The 26071-nt window shown below is 47.5% G+C and overlaps 1 protein-coding gene and 1 pseudogene across 1 annotated transcript; one reads left to right on the forward strand and one right to left on the reverse strand.

The window, feature by feature from the left end:
- The first annotated feature begins 864 nt into the window (after positions 1–864).
- On the forward strand, positions 865–4787 carry LOC103628132 (glycerol-3-phosphate acyltransferase RAM2-like; annotated as a pseudogene).
- A 9698-nt stretch (positions 4788–14485) lies between these two features.
- Positions 14486–20484, reverse strand: LOC100193935 (uncharacterized). The gene is made up of 7 exons (NM_001139005.1): positions 20266–20484; positions 20112–20169; positions 19919–20023; positions 15656–15713; positions 15375–15550; positions 15244–15304; positions 14486–15003 (listed from the first exon to the last, which is right to left on the reverse strand). The coding sequence occupies exons 1-7, from the start codon at positions 20391–20393 to the stop codon at positions 14693–14695; spliced, it is 897 nt and encodes a 298-aa protein (NP_001132477.1). The 5' UTR covers positions 20394–20484; the 3' UTR covers positions 14486–14692.
- Positions 20485–26071: the final 5587 nt, after the last annotated feature.

Consider the following 26071-nt stretch of genomic DNA (forward strand, 5'->3'; position numbering starts at 1 on the left):
TCCTTGCATTGAATGCTCCTGCGATACGGTCGGTTGGCGAGACGATCTGACCAAGGTTGCTTCACTGTGAAGCCTGCCCGAGCTGGGCCTCGGGCGAGTCGAAGGTGCGCCCGTTGCTTGAGGAGGCCCTCGGGCGAGGCGTGAATCCGCCTGGGTCTACTGTTCCTGCCCGAGGCTGGGCTCGGGCGAGGCGAGATTGTGTCCCTTGAGTGGACGGAGCCTTGACCTAAATTGCGCCCATCAGGCTTCTACAACTTGTGCTGATGGTGATTACCAGCCGAGTTTAGGAGTCTTGTGGGTACCCCTAACTATGGTCCCCGACAATTTTGTTGCCGTTAATCACGTCGTCTACGCCTACAGTTTGTCCGGTAGTTAGGACCGAGCGTTTTTGTTTTGACTGCAAACTATCAAGTGTCAACACACACACACAATACAATGCAAACTCGTGTTAGTTAGGACCGAGATCGAGCTCCTTTTAGTTCTCTAGACGAAATATTGCTCCATGCACTGTGTGGATCCAGCTCCCATGGACCAGCTGCCTCGGCCCGTCATCTTCCACGACGGCCACCTGGTGCGCGCCGGCCGACAACGCTGGTGGTGCGCATCGCGGCAGGAGCGCTGCTGCCCATGTCTGTGGTGGGCATGTTTGGTTCTCTGACTAACTTGTCATACTTTACCTAACTTTTCTGTCTAATGTTAGTTCTTCAATTTGAACGACTAACCTTAGGCAAAGTGTGGCGTAGTTAGCCACGAACCAAACAGACCCTAAAACCTTGTGGTTCTGGGCGCTTGGCCTGCACGCCCTCGCGTCCGGGGCGCCCTGCCGCCGCACGCTGAGCCTGAGGCTTGAGCGCGCCATGGGGCATGGGCCAGAGGGGCGTCCTCTTCGCCTGCTCGCACCGGACTGTTAGCAACTCACTACCAGTGTGTATTGATTCAACTCAACAGTAGCGATTATAGAGGATTAAAGTCTAGGAAGGAAGAACGACATGAGGATTAAGGATAGGAGAAGAATACCGAAGCCACTCTAGAATGGTCTAGAAGAACCTAGAGAGGGGGTAGAGAATACATGGAAGAGAGGAAACTGGAGAAGGAAGATGAACAACCGTATTCTAAATATTCCATATCTTGTCCTGGTGACCACACTGATCATTTGTAGTGTTTCCCTTAGCACATGGGTCGTTAGGCTCACATTCCCTAACATTCCCCCTTCTTAAAAATCGGCTTGCCCTCAAGCCGATACATGTCATCAAATTCACCAGGATCCTAAAGAAAGACTGAGAAATTGTCTTGACCACTGCTGACAGCACCCAGACCAAATATCTTGGCTTCACTGGCTATTAGACCCAATACAGCCTCTTCAAGTTGAAAGACTGAGATTGAAACAAAGCTTAGTGAGTCAACGACACTGTTGATTGCCTTCGCCTCTGCAACACCCCATCCTTCAGCACCAATTTTCATAATTGTCTCAGAGCCATCCAAGTCAATAAGTCTAATCTTCCCTGAAGGTACTCTCTCATCTGAAGTGGATATATATTGTACTGAGAAAAATTACAGGTAGAGATTTCTACTGCTAGCTAGGTTCATTTGTGTTTTCCCAACAACTCTGTTGGCAATTCCTGGAAAAAGGTTCTCTAATGCATCTGAACTGTTGAGGATAGATAACTTTGTTGCTCCAGAGATGTAATTGCCTTTGATTTCATTGTGCTTGATCTTCAGGTTGTCTTTGGACAAGTCAAGGAAGTCCCTCGTTTTTCTCAAATATGTCGTCACCATTGACAACTGCACAGTCCACGTGATTGCTGGTGATCCAAACACACAACAAGCTCATCCACCACTCGTTGAACTGGTCCAGATTTTTGTTCATCGTAATGCAAAACGCTTGGCTCGGCCATGCACCACAGCTCTGCCCAGGGAATCTCCAGGCACTATTTCCTTAGCTGTTGTCTTGCGCTGCGCGTTCACCAAGGCTCCAATGTTTCACCGGTCAGCGGCTCGCAGTCGTAGCAGTGTTTCACCGGTCAGCGACTCGCAGTCGTAGCAGTGCGTCGTCCGACCGTCTACACATGTGTGTCGTAGTTTGTTGCCGAATGCCACCACGACACCTGGATCCCACAAGAATTGTTGCTGGACATTCACAGCTGCTCTGCAGGATATAGCAGTAACACGCTCCGTGTAGTAACCCTTGCCATTGATGCGATCGAATAGCTTCCCTCGTGCGCAGGGCTCCATTACCATCACAACCATCACACAGTGACCACAAGCAGCTAGAGTAACTGGCAATGAACCCTAGATATCTCCTTGACCCCTAATCTGATGAACCATTGTGAAAACGTTGATATCAAATCCTCCACAAAACTTGCTCCCAGCGCCTGCAATATTCACCACGTCTACCGGATTGAGCTTGACAATGGGGTGCAGCACCTCGCTAGGACATTTGGTCAAACACCCAAGGGGCGAGCTGCTGATGCTATCTGTCTTCGACTTGAAGATGGTGAAGGAGTAGCCGAGTTGGCGGTAGTTGGGGGTAGAGAAGAAGGTGACGAACTAGCGGTCGGGGATGTACTCGTATCTGTCCTCCACCACCTGGTGCGCCCTGCACAAGATGTCCAGCTCCTGCGCGCGGAGGAAGTCCGTCGTGACGTCGGCGTCGAAGGTGTCGGACACGCCGCGTTCCTGGCCGGACCAAAGCAGGTGGATGGAGACCCTGTCCTCGATCTCCAGCTCGACCTAGGTCACCTTGGAGGAGCCGTCGCCCATGTCAGCGATGAAGCATCCCGACGGAAGGTGGCCTGAGCGCGACGGGGGCGCGTCGAACCTGGCGTCGACGTGCACGTCTGGGCTGAGGAACGAGCCACCGGGCTTGGCGAAGATGCTGTCGTACGTGTCGATATGGAGCACCTCGCGACCACCTGTATGAACCCACAGGCGCTCGCCAGCCTGCGTCATCCTGATGAGCTCGTCCATGGCGCGCTCGGTGATGCCCGGAGTCGAACATGTGGTGAGCGCCTCCATGTAGTTGGCAGCGAGAACGTCGTGGAGGGCTGACTCCAAAAACGACGTCTCCATGTCGTTTGGCGGATCTAGGTCGATGACGAGCTTGTCCTGTGAGGGCATGCACTTGTTGGCCTCCTCTCTTTCCTTGAAGAAGGCGGAGCCCATGAGGTCGGAGTTGGCCCCGTTGCTGAGGAAGGCCGCGTGGTCGAGGTCGAAGCCGTCGAACTGGGCGGCGTAGGCCGGGACGTAGGAGTCGAAGGGCGCAGCGCCGTTGACGATTCTGGCTGCGCACGCATCGGCGACAAGCAAGTGTGCCGCGAGCGCGACCTCTCGCCCCGCATCGGCCGCTCCCTTGCTTCTATCTTCGTGGAGCTTCGAATGCTCGACCTCTTCCCGTTCCAGATCGTGTGCCTCGCGCAGATCGCTGGTCGCTACTTCCTCTGCCGCATCTTCGTGTCCAAGGTACGGTTCTGGCTCTCGCTTCGCATTCCACTGAGAAAACCTTGCGTCCCACTTCGCGTTCTGCTCGTCGAAAAGCCTGCCGATCTCGTCGAGGAGAAACTTGAGGGCAGCGGGATCCATGGAGCTTGATCGATAATCAACTCCTCTGATACCAATTGTTAGCAACTCACTTCCAGTGTGTATTGATTCAACTCAACAGTAGCGATTACAGAGGATTAGAGTCTAGAAAGGAAGAACGACATGAGAATTAAGGATAGGAGAAGAATACCGAAACCACTCTAGAAAGGTCTAGAAAAATCTAGAGAGGGGGTAGAGAATACATGAAAGAGAGGAAACTGGAGAAGAAAGACGAACAGCCGTATTCTGAATATTCCATATCCCGTCCGGGTGACCACACTGATCATTTGTAGTGTTTCCCTTAGCAAATGGGCCATTAGGCTCACATTCCCTAACACGGACGCTGCTGGAGCCTGGACCCCACCTTCCTGCCCACCGTTCTGGACCGTCCCGTCGCCGGGGTCACCTACTCGCTCTCGCGCCTCTCCGAGTTTATGTCGCCCATCCGGATTCGGACGGTGCGCCTCACGCGGGATCGCGCCTCAGACGCAGCCATGATCCGGGACCTGCTGGCGGAGGGCGACCTGATCAGCTGCCCCGAGGGGACCACGTGCCGGGAGCCCTTCCTGCTGCGCTTCTCGGCGCTCTTCGCGGACCTCACCCACGAAGTGGTGCCCCGTCGGCCGTCGCCATGGAGAACCGGATGAGCTTGTTCCACGGCACCACGGCCAGGGGGGTGGAAGGGGATGGCCTACTTCTATTTCATGAACTCGAACAACAAGCTCCCGCCAGAGCTCACCTGCGCTGCGCCGGCGGCAGGACCAGCCACGAGGTGACCAACTACATCCAGAGGCTCATTGTTACCTCCTCGGCTCAGGATCAGCCGTCAGCACAGCAAGAATGCAATATGGACATCGACGCAGTTCTCGTTTCAGGCGTCCAAACAGCCGCTTCCGGAATACCGATTGGAGTATATAATTGTGGCCCATGAACCGGCCTGTAAGGGAATGGATATACGCTGGAATCGGGTCAAGGGCCGCGTTAGCGAGTAACATGCAAACGATTCTCCCGAGCGCCTATTTTCTTCTTCTCCAACTCTCCCTTCTCTTCTCTGCTGTGAATCCTTCTCCGCCGGTGGCTACCTCAACGCTCTCCTACGAGTGCACAAGCCTCACCAGGAGGGACAAGTACAGGGCGCTTGAAGGCAACGACGGAGTCGTCGCCACCCACAGGCCGCCGGCGCCAGCCAAGAATATCCCAATGGTTGCTAGATAGGAAAATAAGGAAAAGAAAATTGGCTTACTAGTATATTCATTGTGATACTATATTGTAGAGCACGGCTATGTACCGACTTGAATTAAACCAACAGCTAAGAACGACACTGTTGACGCTTTTTTGGAGCACCAAATACTCAAGAAGAACCGGCGGTGGTGCTCTCTGGTTAGGCGCGGACGGTCCGCGGCCTGGGGCCGGACGGTCCGCGACCTGGCGTGAGGCGGCGGTGCTCTCTGGTCAGACGCGGACGGTCCGCGGCACAGGGCCGGACGGTCCGCGACCTGGTGCAGGAGCTCGGGTTCCCTGCCTGACGGCCGGACGGTCCGCGCGTGCACAGTGGCGGCGGAAGATCGCCGGCGGCGCCTGGATCTCGCTCCCGGGAGGGACCCCGTCGGGGAGGAGAGATCCTATGAGTTGTCTAGGCTCGGGCCGGCCGACCTAGACTCCTCTAATCGGCGTAGAGTCGAAGAGAGGCGAAGAATTTGGGGATCGAGAGGCTAAACCTAAACTAGACTAGAACTACTCCTAGGATAAAATGTGAAATAGAAGTTGTATTGATTCGATTGATCCTTACAAATCGGTCGTAGACCTCTCTTTTTATAGAGGAGGGGGGCTGGACCCTTTACACGACTGGATTCCGAGCTAATTCCGCAAATCTAGCCAACAAACATAGCACAAAACTAGGAACCCTAAACTGCTCTGCACATGCGCGGACCGTCCGGCCCACAGGCGCGGACTGTTCGGACCGCGGACCGTCCGGCCTGAGGGCCGGACCGTCAGCCAGGCTCAAAACGGTGCTCAACATATGCCCCCTGCCTTTTGGTGGAGCTGAGCAAACCAAAAGCAACTAACTCGATGTGATTACATCGGTTCTCTTAGGCATCTTGCCACATACTAGGATGGTACTGTTTGAGAAAACGCCCATTCAAAGCCTTAGGCAAATCCTTGCCTTCTAATGTTTGTAGCAAATAGGCGTTGACATACATCACCTGTTTTACTTTATAAGGACCCTCCCAGCTTGGCGACCATTTCCCGAACTTCCGGTCTTTATTCCTTAGAGGCAGAATAGTCTTCCACACCAGGTCCCCTACTTGAAATGATTTTGCTTTGACCTTCTTGTTGTAGGCCTTGGCTACCATGATCTTGTCCTTTTCTATTGCTCCCAAAGCTATCATCCTCTTGTCGGTCACCTCATCAATATTATCCATCATTGAATTATAATAATCAGTAGCAGTTAAATCATTTTGTCTGGCGAACCTGACAGCATTCAAACTTATTTCCACAGGCAACACTGCTTCCTGCCCATAGACAAGCTCAAAAGTAGACACTTTAGTAGCCCTATGTTTAGATATCCTATGAGCCCATAAAGCTTCAGACAAAATCTTATGCCAATGTTTAGTATTATCAGATATCTTCTTTTTTATCAAATTAATCAATGTCCTATTACTAGACTCGGCCTGTCCATTGGCCTGAGCATAATATGGAGATGAATTAAACAGCTTAATTCTGTATAATTCAGCAAATTCATGTACCTCCTTTGACATAAAAGAAGTACCTTGATCTGTAGTCAAGGTCTGGGGAATGCCGAATCTATGAATAATATGCTCAGTTATGAACTCAATTACCTCCTTGTGTGTCATGTTCTTTAGAGCAACGGCTTCAGTCCATTTGGTGAAATAGTCAGTGGCAACTAACACAAACCGATGCCCCTTTGATGATGAAGGATGAATTTCTCCAATAAAGTCTAATCCCCATCCTCTGAATGGCCAAGGCTTAATGATAGGATGTAATTCGGCTGCAGGGACCAACTGTAGGTCGCCGAATTTTTGACACACTTGGCAACCCTTGTAGTACTTGAAACAATCAGTTATCATACTAGGCCAATAAAAACCAGACCTTCGCAACAACCACTTCATCTTTGGAGCTGATTGATGAGTACCGCAAATTCCTTCATGTACTTCGGTCATGGCTAATATAGCATCATCTGGGCCCAAGCACTTAAGCAGGACGTCATTGACTGTTCGGCGATAAAGTTCATCACTCATCAAAACATACTTGAAAGTTGTTCGTCGAATGTTCTTATATGTCCTGATATTGAGATTTCGTAAATAATTAAGTATAGGTGTCCTCCAATCACTTGCATCGGCTTCATTGTCAGCCGAATTGATTAAGAGAACATTTCTGGTAACCCCGGACGGTCCGGCGTCATCACGCGGACGGTCCGCGACCTGGGAATTTGGCTCCGCACTGGTTATCAGATTTTCAGTTTTGTGAAATTTCCCTCTCTTTATCCAATAACCTGATGCATCTTGTGCCAAATCGTTAGCTCTATGATTCTCAACTCTAGAGATATGCCGAATACTGAATTCGTCAAAAGAATGGATTATGCTCCAACATTTCTCAAGGTAACTATTTAGAGTACCATCAAAACATTGATATTCTTCTAACACTTGTTGGACAACCAGCTGAGAATCACCAAATACCTTCACATGTTTTACTCCCATACCATTTAAAAGTTCTAAGCCGAATAGGAGGGCCTCATATTCAGCTTGATTATTAGTGCAATAAGTTTTCAATCGGCTAGAGAAGTCAAAGGAGACATTACTTGGTGAAACAAGCACAATGCCAATTCCTTGCCCTTCATTGCAAACCGATCCATCAAAATATAAAGTCCAAGGAGTAATAGTGAGGTATGACATGTCTAGTTCATGAATATCATTAACCCGATGTTCTACAATGAAATCCGCTACGACTTGGCCTTTCATAGATTTCAATGGTTCATAGGCCAAGTCATATTCTATGAGTGCATAAGCCCACTTACCAATTCTACCACTCATAATTGGGTTATGCAACATGTATTTGATCACATCGGCTTGACCAGAAACAGTGCAATGACTAAACAGTAAATAACATCTACATTTGGTGCATGCATAAAACAAGCATAAGCATAACTTTTCAATAAAAGTGTAGCTTGTTTCGGCATCCACCAACCTTCGGCTTAGATATGTCACCACATGCTCCTTCCCCTCAGTTTCTTGTGTCAGAACAGCCCCAATGACCTTATCCTCAGCTGCAATGTATAATCGGAATGGTACTCCTGCTCGTGGTGCTTTTAATACGGGAGCCGAAGATAAGTACTTTTTGATGAGATCAAATGCTTCTTGCTGCTCTGCCCCCAAGCGAATTCGGCATCATTCTTAAGCCGAAGAATAGGGGTGAACGCATCAATCTTCCCGGCTAGGTTAGAAATAAACCTTCGTAAACAATTCACCTTGCCGAGAAACCTCTGTACCTCGACCTTACAGGTCGGAGGTCCCACATTCCGAATAGACTTGATTCGGTCAGGGTCTATCTCTATACCATGTTCATGTATGACAAATCCTAAAAACTTACCAGCCGACACTCCAAAAGCACATTTACGTGGGTTCATTTTCAAACCATACTGACACACTTTATCAAAGGCTTTGCGCAAATCAGCTATATGAGAACTAAACTTAGCCGATTTGACTACAATATCATCAATGTAAACTTCCACATTGTTTCCTAACAATTCATGGAAGATCAAATTCATAGCCCTCTGATAAGTAGCACCAGCATTTTTCAGACCAAATGTCATGACAACCCACTCAAATAAACCAATGAAGCCTGGACATATAAAGACCGTTTTAGACGCATCTTCTTCGGCCATGAAAATCTGATTATATCCGGCGTTACCATCAAGGAAGCTAATAATTCTATTTTCTGATGCATTATTGATTAATGTGTCAGCTATGGGCATGGGATATTCGTCTTTAGGAGTTGCTCTATTTAAATTGCGAAAATCAATGCATACTCTAAGTTTACCTGACTCCTTCTCCACCGGCACAATATTGGAGACCCACTCTGTGTATCTGCAAGGTCTGATAAAATCAGCTTCTAGCAGCCGGTGGATTTCGTCCTTGATGCGTGGGAGAAGATCTGGACGAAATGTTCTAGCTCTTTGCTTGAAAGGTCTGAAACCAGATTTAATAGGCAGCCGATGCTCTACGATCTCTCGGCTTAATCCAGGCATCTCAGTGTAATTCCAAGCAAAGCAATCTGAATATTCCTTCAATAGACCGATCATCTCATCTCTAGGATCGGTCTCCAGGGTCTTGTTTACAAAAGTTGGCCTTGGAGTTTTACCATCTCCTATGTCAATCTCCTCCAAAGGATCGACCGATGTAAACCCCTGTCCTAGTTTATCAAGATCTCTGAATTCCTCTATCATGTTCCCCACAGAGGAATTAGAAGATCTTTGTGTGACGGCGGAATTTCCGGTCTCGGGGACCGGATCATCCATAATATTGTTCTTTTGCTGTGATATATGTTCGGTCTTAAAGTCCGAACCCTTTTGTGAAAGACCAGACCATTCGACCTTGGAAGCCGAACTGTCCGTGACTAGAGACTCATGAACTTTGTGTGTATCCATCATTTAAACTTTATGTAGGATTTAGCGGATTCTCCATCGGTTCTAGCATTACAGGAATGAAACCTTTCTTATCTATACTTATGAATTGATAATCAGAAAAATCTACTCCTGTGAGACATGTAGCAGTCTCATAAGTCCAGAGTACAGGGGCATCGGCCACAGCGATGCAGGCCGATACATCAGCATGTACTTGTTCTATGTCATCGCCTACCCATTGTATTAGCATTTGATGTAATGTAGAAGGTATACATTGTTTGGCGTGAATCCAATCTCTGCCTAGGATTAAACTGTAATTTCCTTCTACATCAGCGACGAAGAATGCAGCAGCAAGGGTCTTAGTCCCGATGGTTAATTCAACGGATGTGACTCCCCTGGCTTTGATCGAACTATCAGTTCCAACACCACTGAGGGTCATGTTGGTCTTGACAAGTTCGTCATCTTGTTTACCTAATTTTCTATACAATGAATAAGGCATTAGATTTACAGCCGCCCCTCCATCTACCAACATCTTAGCAATCGGTATTCCATCAATGTTGCCGCGCACGAAGAGCGGCTTTAAATGATTTACCGATTCTTTTGGTTTAGTAAAGGCGGCTTCTTTAGGACCAAAATCAAACTGGGCAACAACAGGTTCATCGTCGCCGATAATAGTACAATCGGCGGAAAATGTAATAATATTTACATCCATACCTGGGCGTTCTAGAGAAGCCTCGTAGTCGACCAGGTCTTCTCCCAGCAGGTCGTCCTCCTCCATTGATGTTGTCGTGTCGTTGGAGGCTTCCTGGTGAACGGCGGACGGTCCGCGCGCGGGGGCCGGACGGTCCGCGCGCGGGGGCCGGACGGTCCGCGCGCGGGGGCCGGACGGTCCGCGCCTGGTGCAGGTTGTTCAGACGCTTCCTGGTGAAGGCTGGACGGTCCGCGCGCAGAGGCCGGACGGTCCGCGCCTAGTGCAGATTGTCCAGACGCTTCCTGGTGAAGGACGGACGGTCCGCGCGCAGAGGCCGGACGGTCCGTGCCTGGTGCAGATTGTCCAGCCTTGCTGGTCGTGCTATCTGCCATACCTGCAAGGTGCTGCGCATGTGTTGTTTGATTTTCTATTTCTGTGGCCGTTTGTTTTTCCTCAACGGCCTTTGGTCTCCATTTCTTTTGCGGTGGCGGGTATAGTGGATGTGTGTCATTGAATATCTTTTCTGCCTCTTTCTCCTGGCTCTCCTTTACTCTTAGGCGCTGTAATTTTCTCTTTTGGGACCGTGTCAATCCCGCTGGGCACCATCGAGGCATGGAGTATTTTGGATCGACTGTTTTGATGGTAACTGTATCCTTTTTGGTTGTGTTGGCCGATTCACCAAAAATCATCGGCCCTTTATTGTCTCCCTGTATGACAACATCTGCAGTGCCTATTTTGATGATGTCCTTTTTTGTTGTTCTTTGAGTTGTTACAAGCATATGCCCCCCTGCCTGATTGGTCGGCCTAGGAGGCCGAGTAGTCCGGCAATCTTGTTGGGCCTGTGCCTGGTGACCGGATTCAGCAGCGCTCAATCGGTCTTGTACTGGCGGCGCCAACCTGTCAAAAACGGATGTTTGGGGTGCCCCCCAGGCGGGGTACTGTGGCATGCCAAATGGATATGGTGGCATGCCCCACATTTGATTTGGGACATATGGTGGAGGTAAGTATGTGTATGGATATGACATAGATGGATAAGGGGGTGGAGGTGTCCATGTCGGTATGTTAGGTCTCAATTGTACAATATGACCTTTCATTTCTTCCGATTGGTGGGGTGATCCAATCGGTCTGACCTGACGTTGCTCATGAATGGGTGAGCGGGGTCGCTTTGCTGGCCGGTCACTGGGGTCGGCCTTCTTTTTTACGTATTTAGACAACAATTGATCGAAAGTCGGGCCAGGCTTGATCAGCCGACCAGCTGCTTTAAATGTATTTGTTTTCCACGTACTTATCTCTGGTTGTCGTGGTTTGAAGGTACGTGGTCGCTGCGAGTCCTGAGCATGGCCGGACCGTCCGCTGGAGTCCTCTAGACCGTCCGGAGAAGCGTCGGACCGTCCGCGTCTGGACGGCGGACTGTCCGTGATGCAGCATGGGTTCCCGCAACTGTCTCCCTGTCTGCGCTTGCCCCCCAGTGCTAGAGGCTGTGATGGTCACCTTCAGGGTCTCCCCTCCATCGGGAGTCTTCTCGGCCACCACTTTCCTACAAGAAACTTTACAATCACCATCGGCCCTTTTAGCATTGCCGATGATTGTTTCCTTGCCTTTGCCTTTATCGGCTGTATTTGGCCGAACCAGGACTTTCTTGCCCTCGAAGTCAATCATGTTCATCGGAAAGGGCTCTGTATCCACCTGCATTTCCTGAAATTTCAATTGTCCTTCGTTAATGGCCGATTGAATCTGTCGCCGAAATACATTACAATCATTAGTGGCATGAGAAAATGAGTTATGCCACTTGCAGTACGCACGACGTTTTAGCTCGTCGACGGATGGAACAGTGTGATTTATTTTAATATTGCCATTTTTGAGTAATTCGTCAAATATTTTATCACACTTACCAACATTGAACGTAAACTTAACCTCCTCTTGCCGTTTCTTTTGAACCGGCTGTAAGGAGGAACAAGCCGAAGATTTGACCTGTTTTGGCCAAACCATTTCAGCAGCGTACACTTCTGCTGATTCGTCATCTGAGCTACTTTGGTCGCATTCTACTATATGTACGTTGTGACGCATTGTTTTAGCAGTTTCTTTGCCCGGCTTTCGCAAGCCAAAGCTCTCTGGTGTAACTGTGCTAGTGTAAAAAATTGGATGCCTTCTAATCTTTCTTTTAAATAATATCGTAGACCATTAAAGGCTAATCCTACTAGCTGTTTTTCTGCTAAATGAATCTGAAAGCATCGGTTTCTTGTATCTCGGAATCTCCGGATGTAATCATTAACCGATTCATCTTTTGTTTGTCGCAATGACACTAAATCTACCAAATCCAACTCATAGTCACCGGAGAAAAAATGATCATGAAATTTTTGTTCTAGATCCCCCCACGATGAAATGGAATTAGGAGGTAAAGTGGCATACCATGCGAACACAGTTTCTGTTAGAGATAATGAAAATAAACGCACGCGAAATGCCTCTGTGTCGGCCAATTCTCCCAATTGCGCTAAGAACTGGCCTATATGTTCGCGCGTGTTTTTCCCTTGGTCACCCGAAAATTTTGCGAATTCGGGTATTCTAGTTCCCTGTGGGTACGGGTGGTGATCAAATCGGCTGTCATAAGGTTTCCGATATGATTGCCCCCCAGGGACCATGCTTACTCCGAGCTTATCTCGGAACGCCTCGGCTATTTCTTCCCTCACTATATCAATGGCAGCCGGTGCAAGACCACCGGCTCTCTGGTCAAACATAGGTGGGGTTGGTTGCATGTTAGTATGTTGTCGTTCCCCCCATTGGTTGGAGCTACGTGGTGCATTTCCATTTGCCCTATATGGCTCATAGGTTTGATCGTTTCTTTCCGGCCTTCTTGGTGGGGCCGGAAAGCTTTCCTGGGCTCTGGATCCTGAATTAATGGGCTGGTGCATTGCATAGTGTGATGGGAAGTGTTGCTGGGACGGGCGAGGATTCAGGTAATAATCCTCCTCAAAAGACTCATGCGCGGACTGTCCGGATACGTACCCGGACCGTCTATGGTTATATGTGGACCGTCCGTCGTTGTATGCGGACCGTCCGACTGGGTAGTTTGGGTTCTGTGTCATATGTGGTGGCTCGGGTGCGTGTGTGGGTACTTCATTAAAAATAGGTCCGGCCGTGGCTGGCCCGGACGGTCCGCGCTCACGTGCGGACGGTCCGGGCATGTGCAGATCGGCTGTTTTGCTGCCGATTTGCGGTTGCTCAGGGTACGTGTCCATCGGCATCCCATAAAGGGGTTGTGACTGGTCGTGACAACCTGCAGCCGATGTATTACGCGTGTTACCCCCTAATTCTACCTCGTGTGATGGAAAATTTGCTATGCTAGATTTGTCAAATGCACGCGCTAATCTCCTATAGTCGTTTTGCATATCCCCTATGATATTTTGCATTTGTTCACGCTGTTCATCTACATAATTCTTAAGAGATTGCAGCTCGTTTGTATTACTTACATTGGGGATGTCTGGCGTGGGTCGCAGTGAAGCCGGATCTGTTGCCCGATGTCGGACGACCTTGTTGTTCCTGTCCACTTTGAAGTTGGCCAAGAACCTCGCTTTCGCCTCCTGGATCATCTGCTCCTTGTGCTCCTCGAACAGGAGCTGTTCGTCAGCATCCCAAGTCGGCTCTATGATGTTGCTTGGGGAAATATCAGAGCTATCCCTTGAACCGGCCATTGAGGGCCGATTTGATAGGTCTAAATATGTTTTCCCCAGCAGAGTCGCCAAAAAGTATGTTGACGCTTTTTTGGAGCACCAAATACTCAAGAAGAACCGGCGGCGGTGCTCTCTGGTCAGGCGCGAACGGTCCGCGGCCTGGGGCCGGACGGTCCGCGACTTGGTGTGAGGCGGCGGTGCTCTCTGGTCAGACACGAACGGTCCGCGGCACAGGGTCGGACGGTCCGCGACCTGGTGCAGGAGCTCGGGTTCCCTACCTGCCGCCCGGACGGTCCGCGCCCTAGGGTCGGACGGTCCGCGCGTGCACAGGGGCGGCGGAAGATCGCCGGCGGCGCCTGGATCTCGCTCCCGGGAGGGACCCCGTCGGGGAGGAGAGATCCTAGGAGTTGTCTAGGCTCGGGCCGGCCGACCTAGACTCCTCTAATCGGCGTAGAGTCGAAGAGAGGCAAAGAATTTGGGGATCGAGAGGCTAAACCTAAACTAGACTAGAACTACTCCTAGGATAAAATGTGAAATAAAAGTTGTATTGATTCGATTGATCCTTACAAATCGGCCGTAGACCTCTCTTTTTACAGAGGAGGGGGGCTGGACCCTTTACACGACTGGATTCCGAGCTAATTCCGCAAATCTAGCTAACAAACATAGCACAAAACTCGGAACCCTAAACTGCTCTGCGCATGCGCGGACTGTCCGGCCCACAGGCGCGGACTGTCCGGACCGCGGACCGTCTGGCCTCAGCCAGGCTCAAAACGGTGCTCAACGGACACCAAGCGGCATTCTTATACACACACGCACACGCCACAAAGCACATCGTCGTACCGCCCTCGCCAACAAGCTTTTCATTTCCCACAGGACAAGTTACCATGACAAATGAAGGAAACAAGATTTGCTCGAACTGTTGCCATTGATTAGATTGCTCAGCTTTAACTCGGTAAACCCTGGTAACTCGTCCCCTAACTCTTACGATTCCTTCTTCCGGGTTTGTACTGTCTTATACATGCTGTACTCGGTCGTACCTAAACCCTGGTAAAATGGTGACAGCAACTACGTAACACGTACGCCACGATTACTCATCAGACGCAGAGGACCGATACCTTACTCTGCGCATACTTTGCAGCTCTTCCGGCAGAAGCCAGGTGCTTCCTTGGTCCCCACCATGTAGTTAGGGTTCTTGGCGCACTCGCCCACGGCCGCCCACTGGGGGCAGAGGACATTGTCGTCCTCACATCCATCAGAGGGACCCGGCTGCTTGACGGTGAGGTCAAATGACCTCACATGGATCCATTTAGTCGCGGACCACTTCTGGCCTTCGATGGCGGGGCAGCTACCGTGCAAGCTGTCAGAGTCTGTTGTTGAATCAGGGTGGAGACTGAAGAACAGCAGGGCATCACCCTTTACCGGTTTAACTGCAGAAGGAAACCAGCAGCAGATAGACATCCGAGTGAGTGAATATGCATGGAGGAAGGTACTCGCGTGATGTGCAGTACCAAGGTAAGAAAGCCTGCTGAGAAACTAGACTCTAGTGACATTATCAAGCAAAAGGAGCCATGGGCCATAGCTAGTCACATTAGGTAAGAACTGGTCAAGATGATATAGAGTGCAGATCTGCGATGTAACTACAGTTCTACCAGAAACAACTGCTATACCTGCATATCCGTTTCTTGCACAATCAGACCAAGTGTCGTCCTTGGGTTGCAATAGCTTCCCCTATGGAATGTTCAAGTCATTACAACTGGCATTCTTAAGGGGGTAAACACAGGAAGGACAAGTACACTACCTCTGCATTGGGGAAGATGGTCTCTCCACCCTTCTCGACATTTGATAGGTACATCAGCACAGTGGCAATGCGATGGCCGCCCAGGGCCTGATTATTTTTGTCATGGAAGTAGTCGTAGTGGGGTTCATATTTCTCACCATTCTGGTAGTGTAATATCTGAATGGCTTCACCATTCTCTGAGCATACCAGAATAATAGAGTTAAGAACGTTCGACAACTAAAGGAAGAAAAATGCAAGCTTAAAAGGGTTTTTGAGTAATATAATTGAAGCTTTCGAGGTACCTGGTGGAAGAAATGTCCAAGCAGATATCCTCTCCTCTATCCTCGTTACTACTTCATCCTGACAGGTGAGTATCTCAGTTAACATATCGTCATATCAATGTTACGTTTTGTAGTCTGTACATAGATAATTGTTGCCAGCCAAGAGATAGATCTTCTACACTACATTACTCATTCCACATAAGCCATGAAATGTTGAGGCTTCATTTTGAACCTAGGACCATGGGGCCTTCCCAGTCTTTTTCCCTGGGTGACACGGGGGGTACCGAATTTCAGAATATTCTGTGTGCATTTGTGCAACGAAAGAAAATGGCCCTACAGTTATTGTGCGTTACATGCACAGAGGATAAATGCACATTAAATTCATTGAACAACTAAGATCAGAGACTTTAGGTACTAAAATGAAATTATATTGATTAAATATTTATAGACAGTTGAAATGTATAAAGTTAGAGCATAGCATTCTTAAGTTGCACTGTAAAGATTGTCGCAAAGCATAATCCATCATGTTTATAATATGTTGTATGTGCTAGCCTAACAAGAATATATTGCGGGAGAGAATTCCATCATGTTTATAACATGTGTCCTAGGCTTGCGTGGGTTGGTGGCGACGGTGGCAAAGCGCCCGTCGGCAGCTGGCCTTGGCGGCGTGGGTGCCAGTGGCCTAGGCTAGCGCAGGGTGGTGGTGGTGGCGGCAGGGTGCCCGATGTCAGCTGCCTTTGGTGGCGTGTGTGCCAGCTGACGGCGGCGACCGGCATCGACTCTAGCGGACACCGGCCAGTCGCCCGGGATGGCGCAGGGTGGTGGTGGCGGTGGCAGGGTGCCCGGCAACAGCTGGCTTCAGCTCTGGCACACGCCACTGTGACGCACGTGGCAAGGAGTTGTCTGGTTCTGTGTGCCCAACCGGAGGGGTGGCGGCCGACATAGCTTTGTGGCTGTTGCGGCTGCCGGCGCGTCGATGCCCCTCTAGAGGGGCTCATGCGGGATGTCAGGACAGCGGAACCGGTTAGTCTTGGCCTGACGATGGTGCTGGGGGGCTTCTTGGGCGAAAGCCTCGGCAAGACGACGCTCGTGGGCGCCGCTTGCCCTGTTGGGGGCGTCGCATCCCCCAACAATGTCTTCCTTGGGCGAAAGCCCGGTCCATCTCAGACACGCGACAGTGTCGTCCCCGACGTCACTCCCTTCCTGATGGCGGCGCATTGAAGTTTGTCTCGGCCACGGCTTCACCTTTGGTGGTTGCTTTCGCTTCTCGGCGTTCGGTATGCGGGTGAAGGTGGGGCTTTGCAACGTGAAGTCGAAGCTGCTGTATCAGGGGATGTGGCACGACAACGATGATAATTGTCGAGACCCCCTTTTTGTGGACTGGTTTGTTTTGGAGGTTTGGGCATTTGTCCCTTGGGTCGAGCTCAGCAACGATAACTTTGGATAGGTTGTGTGGGGGGCTTCCAGTGTCTGAGCTGTTTGTACAAGGTTTCGGGCCCAATTTTCCTTAAAACTAGATCAATTCTATTCTTCTTCTTAATTGAAAGGCAGAGCTCCTGCCGTTATTTAAAAAAAAAGAATTCCCAAATCTGTGCATCCTATGGTCATCAAACTCAGACTTAGTCACTCACCAGTCACCATAATTTTTGAGCCTAATACTTTTAACGCAGCTATAGCTGAAATGGATTGTTACTCTCCTTAATTATAGAGGTTAACTAACTAATTAAAAGTCCAGTCATCTCATCTATATAAGGATTGTACCTCTATGCGATGATCAAGAAATATTTCTAGTATATCCCATCTAGTATTTGAGCCAAAGGTCCTGGGTTCGACGCAGCCTCTCCATAAAAATGCAGGGTTGAGACTTGCCTCGATTATTCCTTCCCTAGACCTCACCCATGTGGAAGCCACCAGCACTGGGTCTGTCCTATTTTATCATCTATCCCTGCCCATGTTGTGTGGGCCACCAGTCATCAGCAATTAGCATGCTGCTCTGGTTCAGGGCCATCTAACTAATACACATGACACGAGACAGAAGTGTATGATGTTCTGAACCTAGGGGGATAGCTCATGTTCAACTGGGAAGTCCTAAACTATCACAGTAAGATGCATGAGATGAATGGAGCTAAGACACTGATGCCCATAGGTGGAACATGACTCAGCAACAGCTCGAACAGGTTTCCTCAAATGAGATGATAATGCACACATATAGGGTCTCTTTTGCACAGCTCCAGCTCAAAGACTATTTGGAGCTGGTCATTCCTAGCTCCGGAAAATCTTGGAGTTGGAGCTAAGGACATGCTAAAGGTTTAAATTAAACAATATTGTATTATTTTGGATTAAACACATATGTCTAATCCTTCTATTTTATCCTGAAAACCCAAAACTCTAAATCCTTCATGCATTTCAGAGCAGGAGCTGTGTCAAATAGGGCCATATAGTAACCAAATAAGTTGATCAACAACACATGTTGAGTTGTTGACCATGCATATATGTGAAAGGGGATTGTGACCAAATCCTTTTTTTTCTCGAAAGAGCGCAGGAGGACTGCGCACCCATATATTAAAGTAGAGGGAAAATAAAGGGCCATAATGACCCAAGTACAAGCACTCCTTATGGAGGCCAGAAACAAGCATACACAAAGCTATCCATAAACAAGCCAGAACTTCATGGACAACTCAGACATTGAACCATAACCCAATAAAGATAATGTACAAAACAAAGACAAAATGCCATCAAACAAACTACAGCAGAACAGTACATCAATACAAACATGGTATTTTAAATCTTATACAGTCTAGCACAACGAATTCGGCAATTAAACTCAAAGAACAAAGATGGCATAGGACAAAATCCATCATATTACCCAAAATATCAACTTATCAAGGGACAACAGTCCTACCAAAACTCAAGTCTATTGAAGAGACAAGCCAAATTTTGTGTGGGGACAATGTGGAAAGCAAATAAGAACATTCTATGCCACCCGATAAAATTCAAGTTTCCTTCCATATGTTTAAGGTACAATGCTCCATTTGTAGAAATAATTGTGAGAAGTGCATGATGCACTATTCTAAAAACGTGAAACTTAAAAATATCACAGATGCAGTACAAGATTACAATGTTATATTGCATAGTCATGCAATATTTAGTGTCCTGTTTTGGCACCTACATGGCATCAAATGTGCACCCCCAAAAAAAGGATACAAATTTTGTGAAGATGGAACCCAGGGAACGAATAACTATTAGTGGTTTTGTGTAAATATGAGATCATATGGTCCTACGTTTCACATCTAAGATGCATATTTGAATCAGGTAATTTCATAGAGCAAGATAATTAAGTGGTTTTGTAAATGTCCACTTTGGACTCTCTTTTCCTTCTTAATATAATGATGTGCAGCGTCCAAGAAAAAAAATAGAGCAAGATAATTAATAAGCCAGTAAAACAAACAAACTTTTAATAAAGAGGAATGAATCAATTTTGTTGACCTTAAATCACAAAGCATATAAAAAGCTCTAGGCAGTAAATTAGTATCATTTTTGTACAGATAATTACAAACATCAGTGTTCAATGGATCACTATATCTTAATGTTTTTCTAAAAAGAAGTTAATCGTTGAAGTTATTGGTTATAGATAGTGAAACCCAACATGAAAATTATGTACGAGCGCCAAAAGTATAAAACCGAACTTAGTCATGCTAGCTGCAGCAGAGCCCACAAAGAAACAATCAAACTTCAGAAATTTCAACAAAAGAGCTATAGCATCAAATATTTAATTGCATGAAAGCATTAACCCATCACCACTGTTAAGTACCTCGGTTCTCGAATATTTATCACCCGCTAGTTCATTTTTGAACTAAAACGCGACAAATAAAAAAGAACGGAGGGAATATTAACCTAAGAACCATCTAGAACTATCAGTAATTCAAGCTAATAAATTTTCCTCTCATTTCAGGATTGCAATACCCATAGTAAGTTGCAATTGTTGCTTAGGGCTAGTTTGGGAACTACATTTTCCTAAGGGATTCCTATTTTTCCAAGGGAAAAACTAATTTCCCTTGGTAAAATGAAAATCACATGGAAAAATTGGCTTCCCAAACTAGCCCTTAACAGTTTAACAAATTTCAATTGCTTGTGGAGACCACCATGAATGTACAAGCATTACCTTCCATTAGTCCGTACACAGGCAAAGATTCTACATGATACTCCTTTCCATCTCCGAACCATTCGAACCCAGAAGATGACGATGGAAAGAAAGTGAAATCGACCGTAGTGCCGTATGCTCACCTGCTTCTTCTCGAGGAACATGCCGGAACTGGTGCGCACCTCACTCTGGACACTCTTACCGGACTTGTTGTCCGCCACCATAGACTTCTCCAGCTTGTCCTTGGCCTTCAACCAATCAAACACCGAATCAACCAACTAACCAACGAATCAAAGCATACATCACAAGCCAATCCACCCAGCCTCGGGCACTCACCAGCGCGATGAGGTGGTCGCACTCCGCATCCAACAGGAAACCCTTGTGCAAGAACGCCCTAATAGACATACGAAATCACACAGCCATCAAACTCCCGCGTGACCTAGGGTTTGGCGAAGGAGAGAGCAGAGTGGGAGGGAGATCAGATCGCCACCTGGGGCGCCAAGAGAGTTGAACCACGCGGGATGGGTCGAAGGAACCAGCGCCCCGGCTCGCCGCAGAAGCGCATCCGGTGAGGAGCGCGAGCACAGCCGCGAGACGGAGGTGGCTGCAGAAATCCATGGCGCGGCGAGATGGGAAGGCGACGAGCGGCCGGTGTGGCACTTGAACTGGGGGAGAAGAAGCGTGCGTGGGGTTAACGTTGACCGTCCAGACGCCCAAGCGATGTCAGACTCTGACAGCGGGTCCGGCAATACGTGGATCCGAACGAAGAATGGAGAGGGTGACTAGATGAAAAGGGACAGGTTAGACCGTTAGAGCAACTCCAGTAGTTCTCTAAAAGACTTTCTAAATCAATAATTTAGGTAGTTACATGAAAACTATTCTCCAACAGTTCTCTAAACGAACTTTTTAAATTTAACAACTTGTCATCTAACCTCATTTTCTCTCTACATTTAGCAACCATTTAACAAATCCCTAAACAAAAATATTGACTGCATTATATAGTTTTTGTGACTTGTTTTTTATGTGGATAAATACAAAACAAAATTACAACCTATATTTAGAGAACTATTGGAGAACTTATATTTTTTACTTCAAAAGACATTTAGCAACTTCTTAAATCTATGATTTAGAGAGCTAAAATTTACATAACTATTGGAGTTGCTCTTATAGAGCATTTCCATAGCTCTTTAAAACCTTAATTTTAATCTTTATTTTATGGCTAGTTTGGCAACCCTATTTTTTAAGAGATTCTAATTTTATCAAGAAAAAATAAACTTATTTTTCTTAATAAAATAAAAAATTCTTTGAAAAAGAGTGTTGCTAAACTAGTCTTAGAGAAAAAGAAAAAAACAGCACTCAACTGTTTTTTATCGGTGCTCCCAAACTTGAAAATATCTATTTGCGGCATAAATATTTGTCACCCACCAACTCCTTATTTGATGTAGGTTTCGTATTCTCGCTCTATCGAGACTTAGCTGACACGTGTGATCAGGCGAGTCCAAACACTCGAGATGAGGAACACAGATGCACAACAAAACAGTAAATAGGAATTGTAGTGTCTTGTTAAGCGTGTCCTATTGTCACACCCGGTTCTAGGGGTAGAACCGAGCGCATACCATATGTGTGCCAGGATCCTTTTCCACACATATGTTGACATCACAAGTGTAATATATCAAAAGACAATGCAATAAAGGCGTAAAGAGAGTATAATACTTTATTACATCATCTGAAACATTGTATCTTTAACAAGTATCACATCAAAGTAAAGCGGAAATAAACAACTGGGCAATCTCCCACAGGAAGATGACCGGCGCATCGTTAGACTTAGTATTCATCGTCGTCGATAAAATCTCCATCAAAGTCTCCAGCATCACCCTCTGATCAAAATATTAGCAAGGGTGAGCTCACTTATGGTCGGGGCTCAGCAAGTGGGGGAAAAACTAATGCAGGTATAACAAGGTGAGGCTAAGGTTGAGCAGTAAGCATTTTAATTGGTCAACATTTTATTAACAACACCTGTCTTACTAATAAGTGTGAATCCCACATATCCCATTTAAACAAAGGAATATGAATCTAGCAAAAACACTTAAGTGAAAACCACTTAAGCAAATTATTGGCAGATCATCGGATCTCAATTTATGTCCATCTTTAAGTTCAATTATCATGTGAGGAGTCCAGGTCGCTCATAACCGGGAGCACGGCTGATATATCAGTTTTACACTCTGCAGAGGTGGTACAACTTTACCCACAAGCCATGTATCCCATCTAGCCCGGGTTGATCGGACCCTTAGACACTGCCGAGGTGAATGGCTAGGGATCCATTATGAGGTTTTCACAAAACACACTTAATACAAAGCAACCCGCTAAGGTTTCTAAGACGATGGTGGTGGCCCCCTGGGTGAAGTACCTTAGCCAAGAATACGACCCCATGTTAACGTGGGCTGCCAGCACCTACCGCTCCCCCTCTTGCCAATCTTTCAGGTAAGGTTGCTAGGCACTAAGTGAAAGGGAATTAGGCTTACACCTAGTTCGTAAATAATTTTGGTGGTTGAATTGCCCAACACAAATAATTGGACTAACTAGTTTGCCCAAGTGTATAGATTACACAGGTGTAAAAGGTTCACACTTAGCCAATAAAAAGACCCAGTTTTGGATTCAACAAAGGAGCAAAGGGGCAACCGAAGGCACCCCTGGTCTGGCGCACCGGACTGTCCGGTGCGCCACCGGACATGTCCGGTGCACCAGGGGGACTCAGACTCAAACTCGCTACCTTCGGGAATTCCCTGAGGCGACTCGGCTATAATTCACCGGACTGTCCGGTGTACACCGGACAGTGTCCGGTGCGCCAAGGGTGGTCGGCCTCAGGAACTCGCCAGCTTCGGGAAACTCCAACGGCTAGTCCACTATAATTCACCGGACTGTCCGGTGTGCACCGGACTGTCCGGTGCGTCTCCGGAGCAACGGCTACCTCCGCGCCAACGGCTCTCTGCGGTGCAATAAATGCGCACGCAGCGCGCGCAGATGGCAGGCGTGCCCATACTGGCACACCGGACAAGGAACAGTAGTTGTCCGGTGTGCACCGGACACCCAGGCGGGCCCACAAGTCAGAAGCTCCAACGGTCAGAATCCAACGGCAGTGATGACGTGGCAGGGGGCACCGGACTGTCCGGTGCGCCATCGAACAGACAGCCTTCCAACGGCCACTTTTGGTGGTTGGGGCTATAAATACCCCAACCACCCCACCATTCATTGCATCCAAGTTTTCCACTTCTCAACTACTACAAGAGCTCTAGCATTCAATTCAAGACACACCAAAGAGATCAAATCCTCTCCAAACTCCACACAACGCCATAGTGATTAGAGAGAGTGATTTGCTTGTGTTCTTTCGAGCTCTTGCGCTTGGATTGCTTTCTTCTTTCTTGATCCCTTCTTTGCAATCAAACTCACTTGTAATTGAGGCAAGAGACACCAATCTTGTGGTGATCCTTGTGGGAACTTTGTGTTCCAAGTGATTGAGAAGAGAAAGCTCACTCGATCCGTGGATCGTTTGAGAGAGGGAAGGGTTGAAAGAGACCCGGCCTTTGTGGCCTCCTCAACGGGGAGTAGGTTTGCAAGAACCGAACCTCGGTAAAACAAATCCGTGTGTCTCACTTCGTTATTTGCTTGCGATTTGTTTTGCGCCCTCTCTCGCGGACTCGTTTATATTTCTAACGCTAACCCGGGTTGTAGTTGTGTTTATATTTGTAAATTTCAGTTTCGCCCTATTCACCCCCCCTCTAGGCGACTATCAATTGGTATCAGAGCCCGGTGCTTCATTAGAGCCTAACCGCTCGAAGTGATGTCGGGAGATCACGCCAAGAAGGAGATGGAGACCAGCGAAAAGCCCACTACAAGCCACGGGAGCACTTCATCGGAAGAGTCCCGCACCAAGAGGAAGGAGAAGAAGAAGGACTCCTCCAAACGGAAGGAGAAAAAGTCTTCCTCTTCTCACCACAAAGAGAAGAAGGAAAAGTCTTCTTCCCACAAACCGCATCGGAAAGGCGACAAGCACAAAAGGATGAGGAAGGTGGTCTACTACGAGACCGACACTTCATCATCATCGACCTCCGACTCCGATGCGCCCTCCGTCACTTCTAAGCGCCAAGAGCGCAAGAAGTATAGTAAGATCCCCCTACGCTACCCTCGCATTTCCAAACATACACCTTTACTTTCCGTTCCATTAGGCAAACCACCAACTTTTGATGGTGAAGATTACGCTAGGTGGAGCGATTTAATGCGATTTCATCTAACCTCGCTCCACAAAAGTATATGGGATGTTGTTGAGTTTGGTGCACAGGTACCGTCGGTAGGGGATGAGAACTATGATGAGGATGAGGTGGCCCAAATCGAGCACTTCAACTCTCAAGCAACAACAATACTCCTCGCCTCACTAAGTAGAGAGGAGTATAACAAAGTACAAGGGTTGAAGAGCGCCAAGGAGATTTGGGATGTGCTCAAAACCGCGCACGAGGGAGATGAGCTCACCAAGATCACCAAGCGGGAAACGATCGAGGGGGAGCTCGGTCGGTTCCGGCTTCGCAAAGGGGAGGAGCCACAACACATGTACAACCGGCTCAAGACCTTGGTGAATCAAGTGCGCAACCTCGGGAGCGTAAAATGGGATGACCACGAGATGGTTAAGGTTATTCTAAGATCTCTTATTTTCCTTAACCCTACTCAAGTTCAATTAATACGTGGTAATCCTAGATATACTAAAATGACCCCCGAGGAAGTTATCGGGAATTTTGTGAGTTTTGAATGCATGATCGAAGGCTCGAGGAAGATCAACGAGCTTGATGATGCCACCACATCCGAAGCTCAACCCGTTGCATTCAAAGCAACGGAGGAGAAGGAGGAGTCTACACCAAGTCGACAACCAATAGACGCCTCCAAGCTTGACAATGAGGAAATGGCGCTCGTCATCAAGAGCTTCCGCCAAATCCTCAAGCAAAGGAGGGGGAAGGATTACAAATCCCGCTCCAAGAAGGTTTGCTACAAATGTGGTAAGCCCGGTCATTTTATTGCTAAATGTCCCATATCTAGTGACAGTGACCGAGGCGACGACAAGAGGGGGAGAAGAAAGGAGAAGAAAAGATACTACAAGAAGAAGGGCGGCGATGCCCATGTTTGTCGGGAATGGGACTCCGACGAAAGCTCTAGCAACTCCTCCGACGACGAGGACGCCGCCAACATCGCCGTCACCAAGGGACTCCTCTTCCCCAACATCGGCCACAAGTGCCTCATGGCAAAGGACGGCAAAAAGAAGGTTAAATCTAAATCCTCCACTAAATATGAATCCTCTAGTGATGACAATGCTAGTGATGAGGAAGATAATTTGCGTTCCCTTTTTGCCAATCTTAACATGGAGCAAAAAGAAAAATTAAATGAATTGATTAGTGCTATTCATGAAAAGGATGACCTTTTGGACTCCCAAGAGGATTGTCTAATTAAAGAAAACAAGAAACATGTTAAGGTTAAAAATGCTTATGCTCTAGAAGTAGAAAAATGTCAAAAACTATCTAGTGAGCTAAGCACTTGTCGTGAGATGATTGACAACCTTAGAAATGAAAATGCTAGTTTAAATGCTAAGGTTGATTCCCATGTTTGTAATGTTTCAATTCCCAATCCTAGAGATAATTAATAATGATGATTTGCTTGCTAGGATTGAAGAATTAAACATTTCTCTTGCTAGCCTTAGATTAGAGAATAAAAGTTTGATTGCTAAGGCCAAAGATTTTGATGTTTGCAAAGTTACAATTGCCGATCTTAGAGATAAAAATGATATACTTCGTGCTAAGATTGTTGAACTTAATTCCTGCAAACCCTCTACATCTACCATTGAGCATATTACTATTTGTACTAGATGTAGAGATATTGATGTTGATGCTATTCATGATCACATGATTTTAATCAAGCAACAAAATGATCATATAGCTAAACTAGATGCTAAAATTGCCGAGCACAACTTAGAAAATGAGAAATTTAAATTTGCTCGTAGCATGCTTTATAATGGGAGACGCCCTGGCATTAAGGATGGCATTGGCTTCCAAAGGGGAGACAATGTCAAACTTAATGCCCCTCCTAAAAATCTGTCTAACTTTGTTAAGGGCAAGGCTCCCATGCCTCAGGATAACGAAGGTTACATTTTGTACTCTGCCGGTTATCCCGAGAGTAAAATTAGGAGAACTCATTCTAGGAAGTCTCACTCTGGCCCTAATCATGCTTTTATGTATAAGGGTGAGACATCTAGCTCTAGG

This window comes from Zea mays, chromosome 5 (assembly GCF_902167145.1).
Source record: "Zea mays cultivar B73 chromosome 5, Zm-B73-REFERENCE-NAM-5.0, whole genome shotgun sequence".
In the NCBI taxonomy this organism is placed as follows: domain Eukaryota; kingdom Viridiplantae; phylum Streptophyta; class Magnoliopsida; order Poales; family Poaceae; genus Zea; species Zea mays.

Excerpts from the sequence above, each read along its gene's own strand:
- LOC100193935 (NM_001139005.1), bottom strand. The coding sequence starts at position 20,393 with ATGGATTTCTGCAGCCACCTCCGTCTCGCGGCTGTGCTCGCGCTCCTC. Across the intron at positions 15,305-15,374 it reads CCATCTTCCCCAATGCAGAG|GGGAAGCTATTGCAACCCAA; the intron begins GTAGTGTACTTG and ends AACATTCCATAG. Across the intron at positions 15,004-15,243 it reads TGCAAGAAACGGATATGCAG|TTAAACCGGTAAAGGGTGAT; the intron begins GTATAGCAGTTG and ends TTCCTTCTGCAG.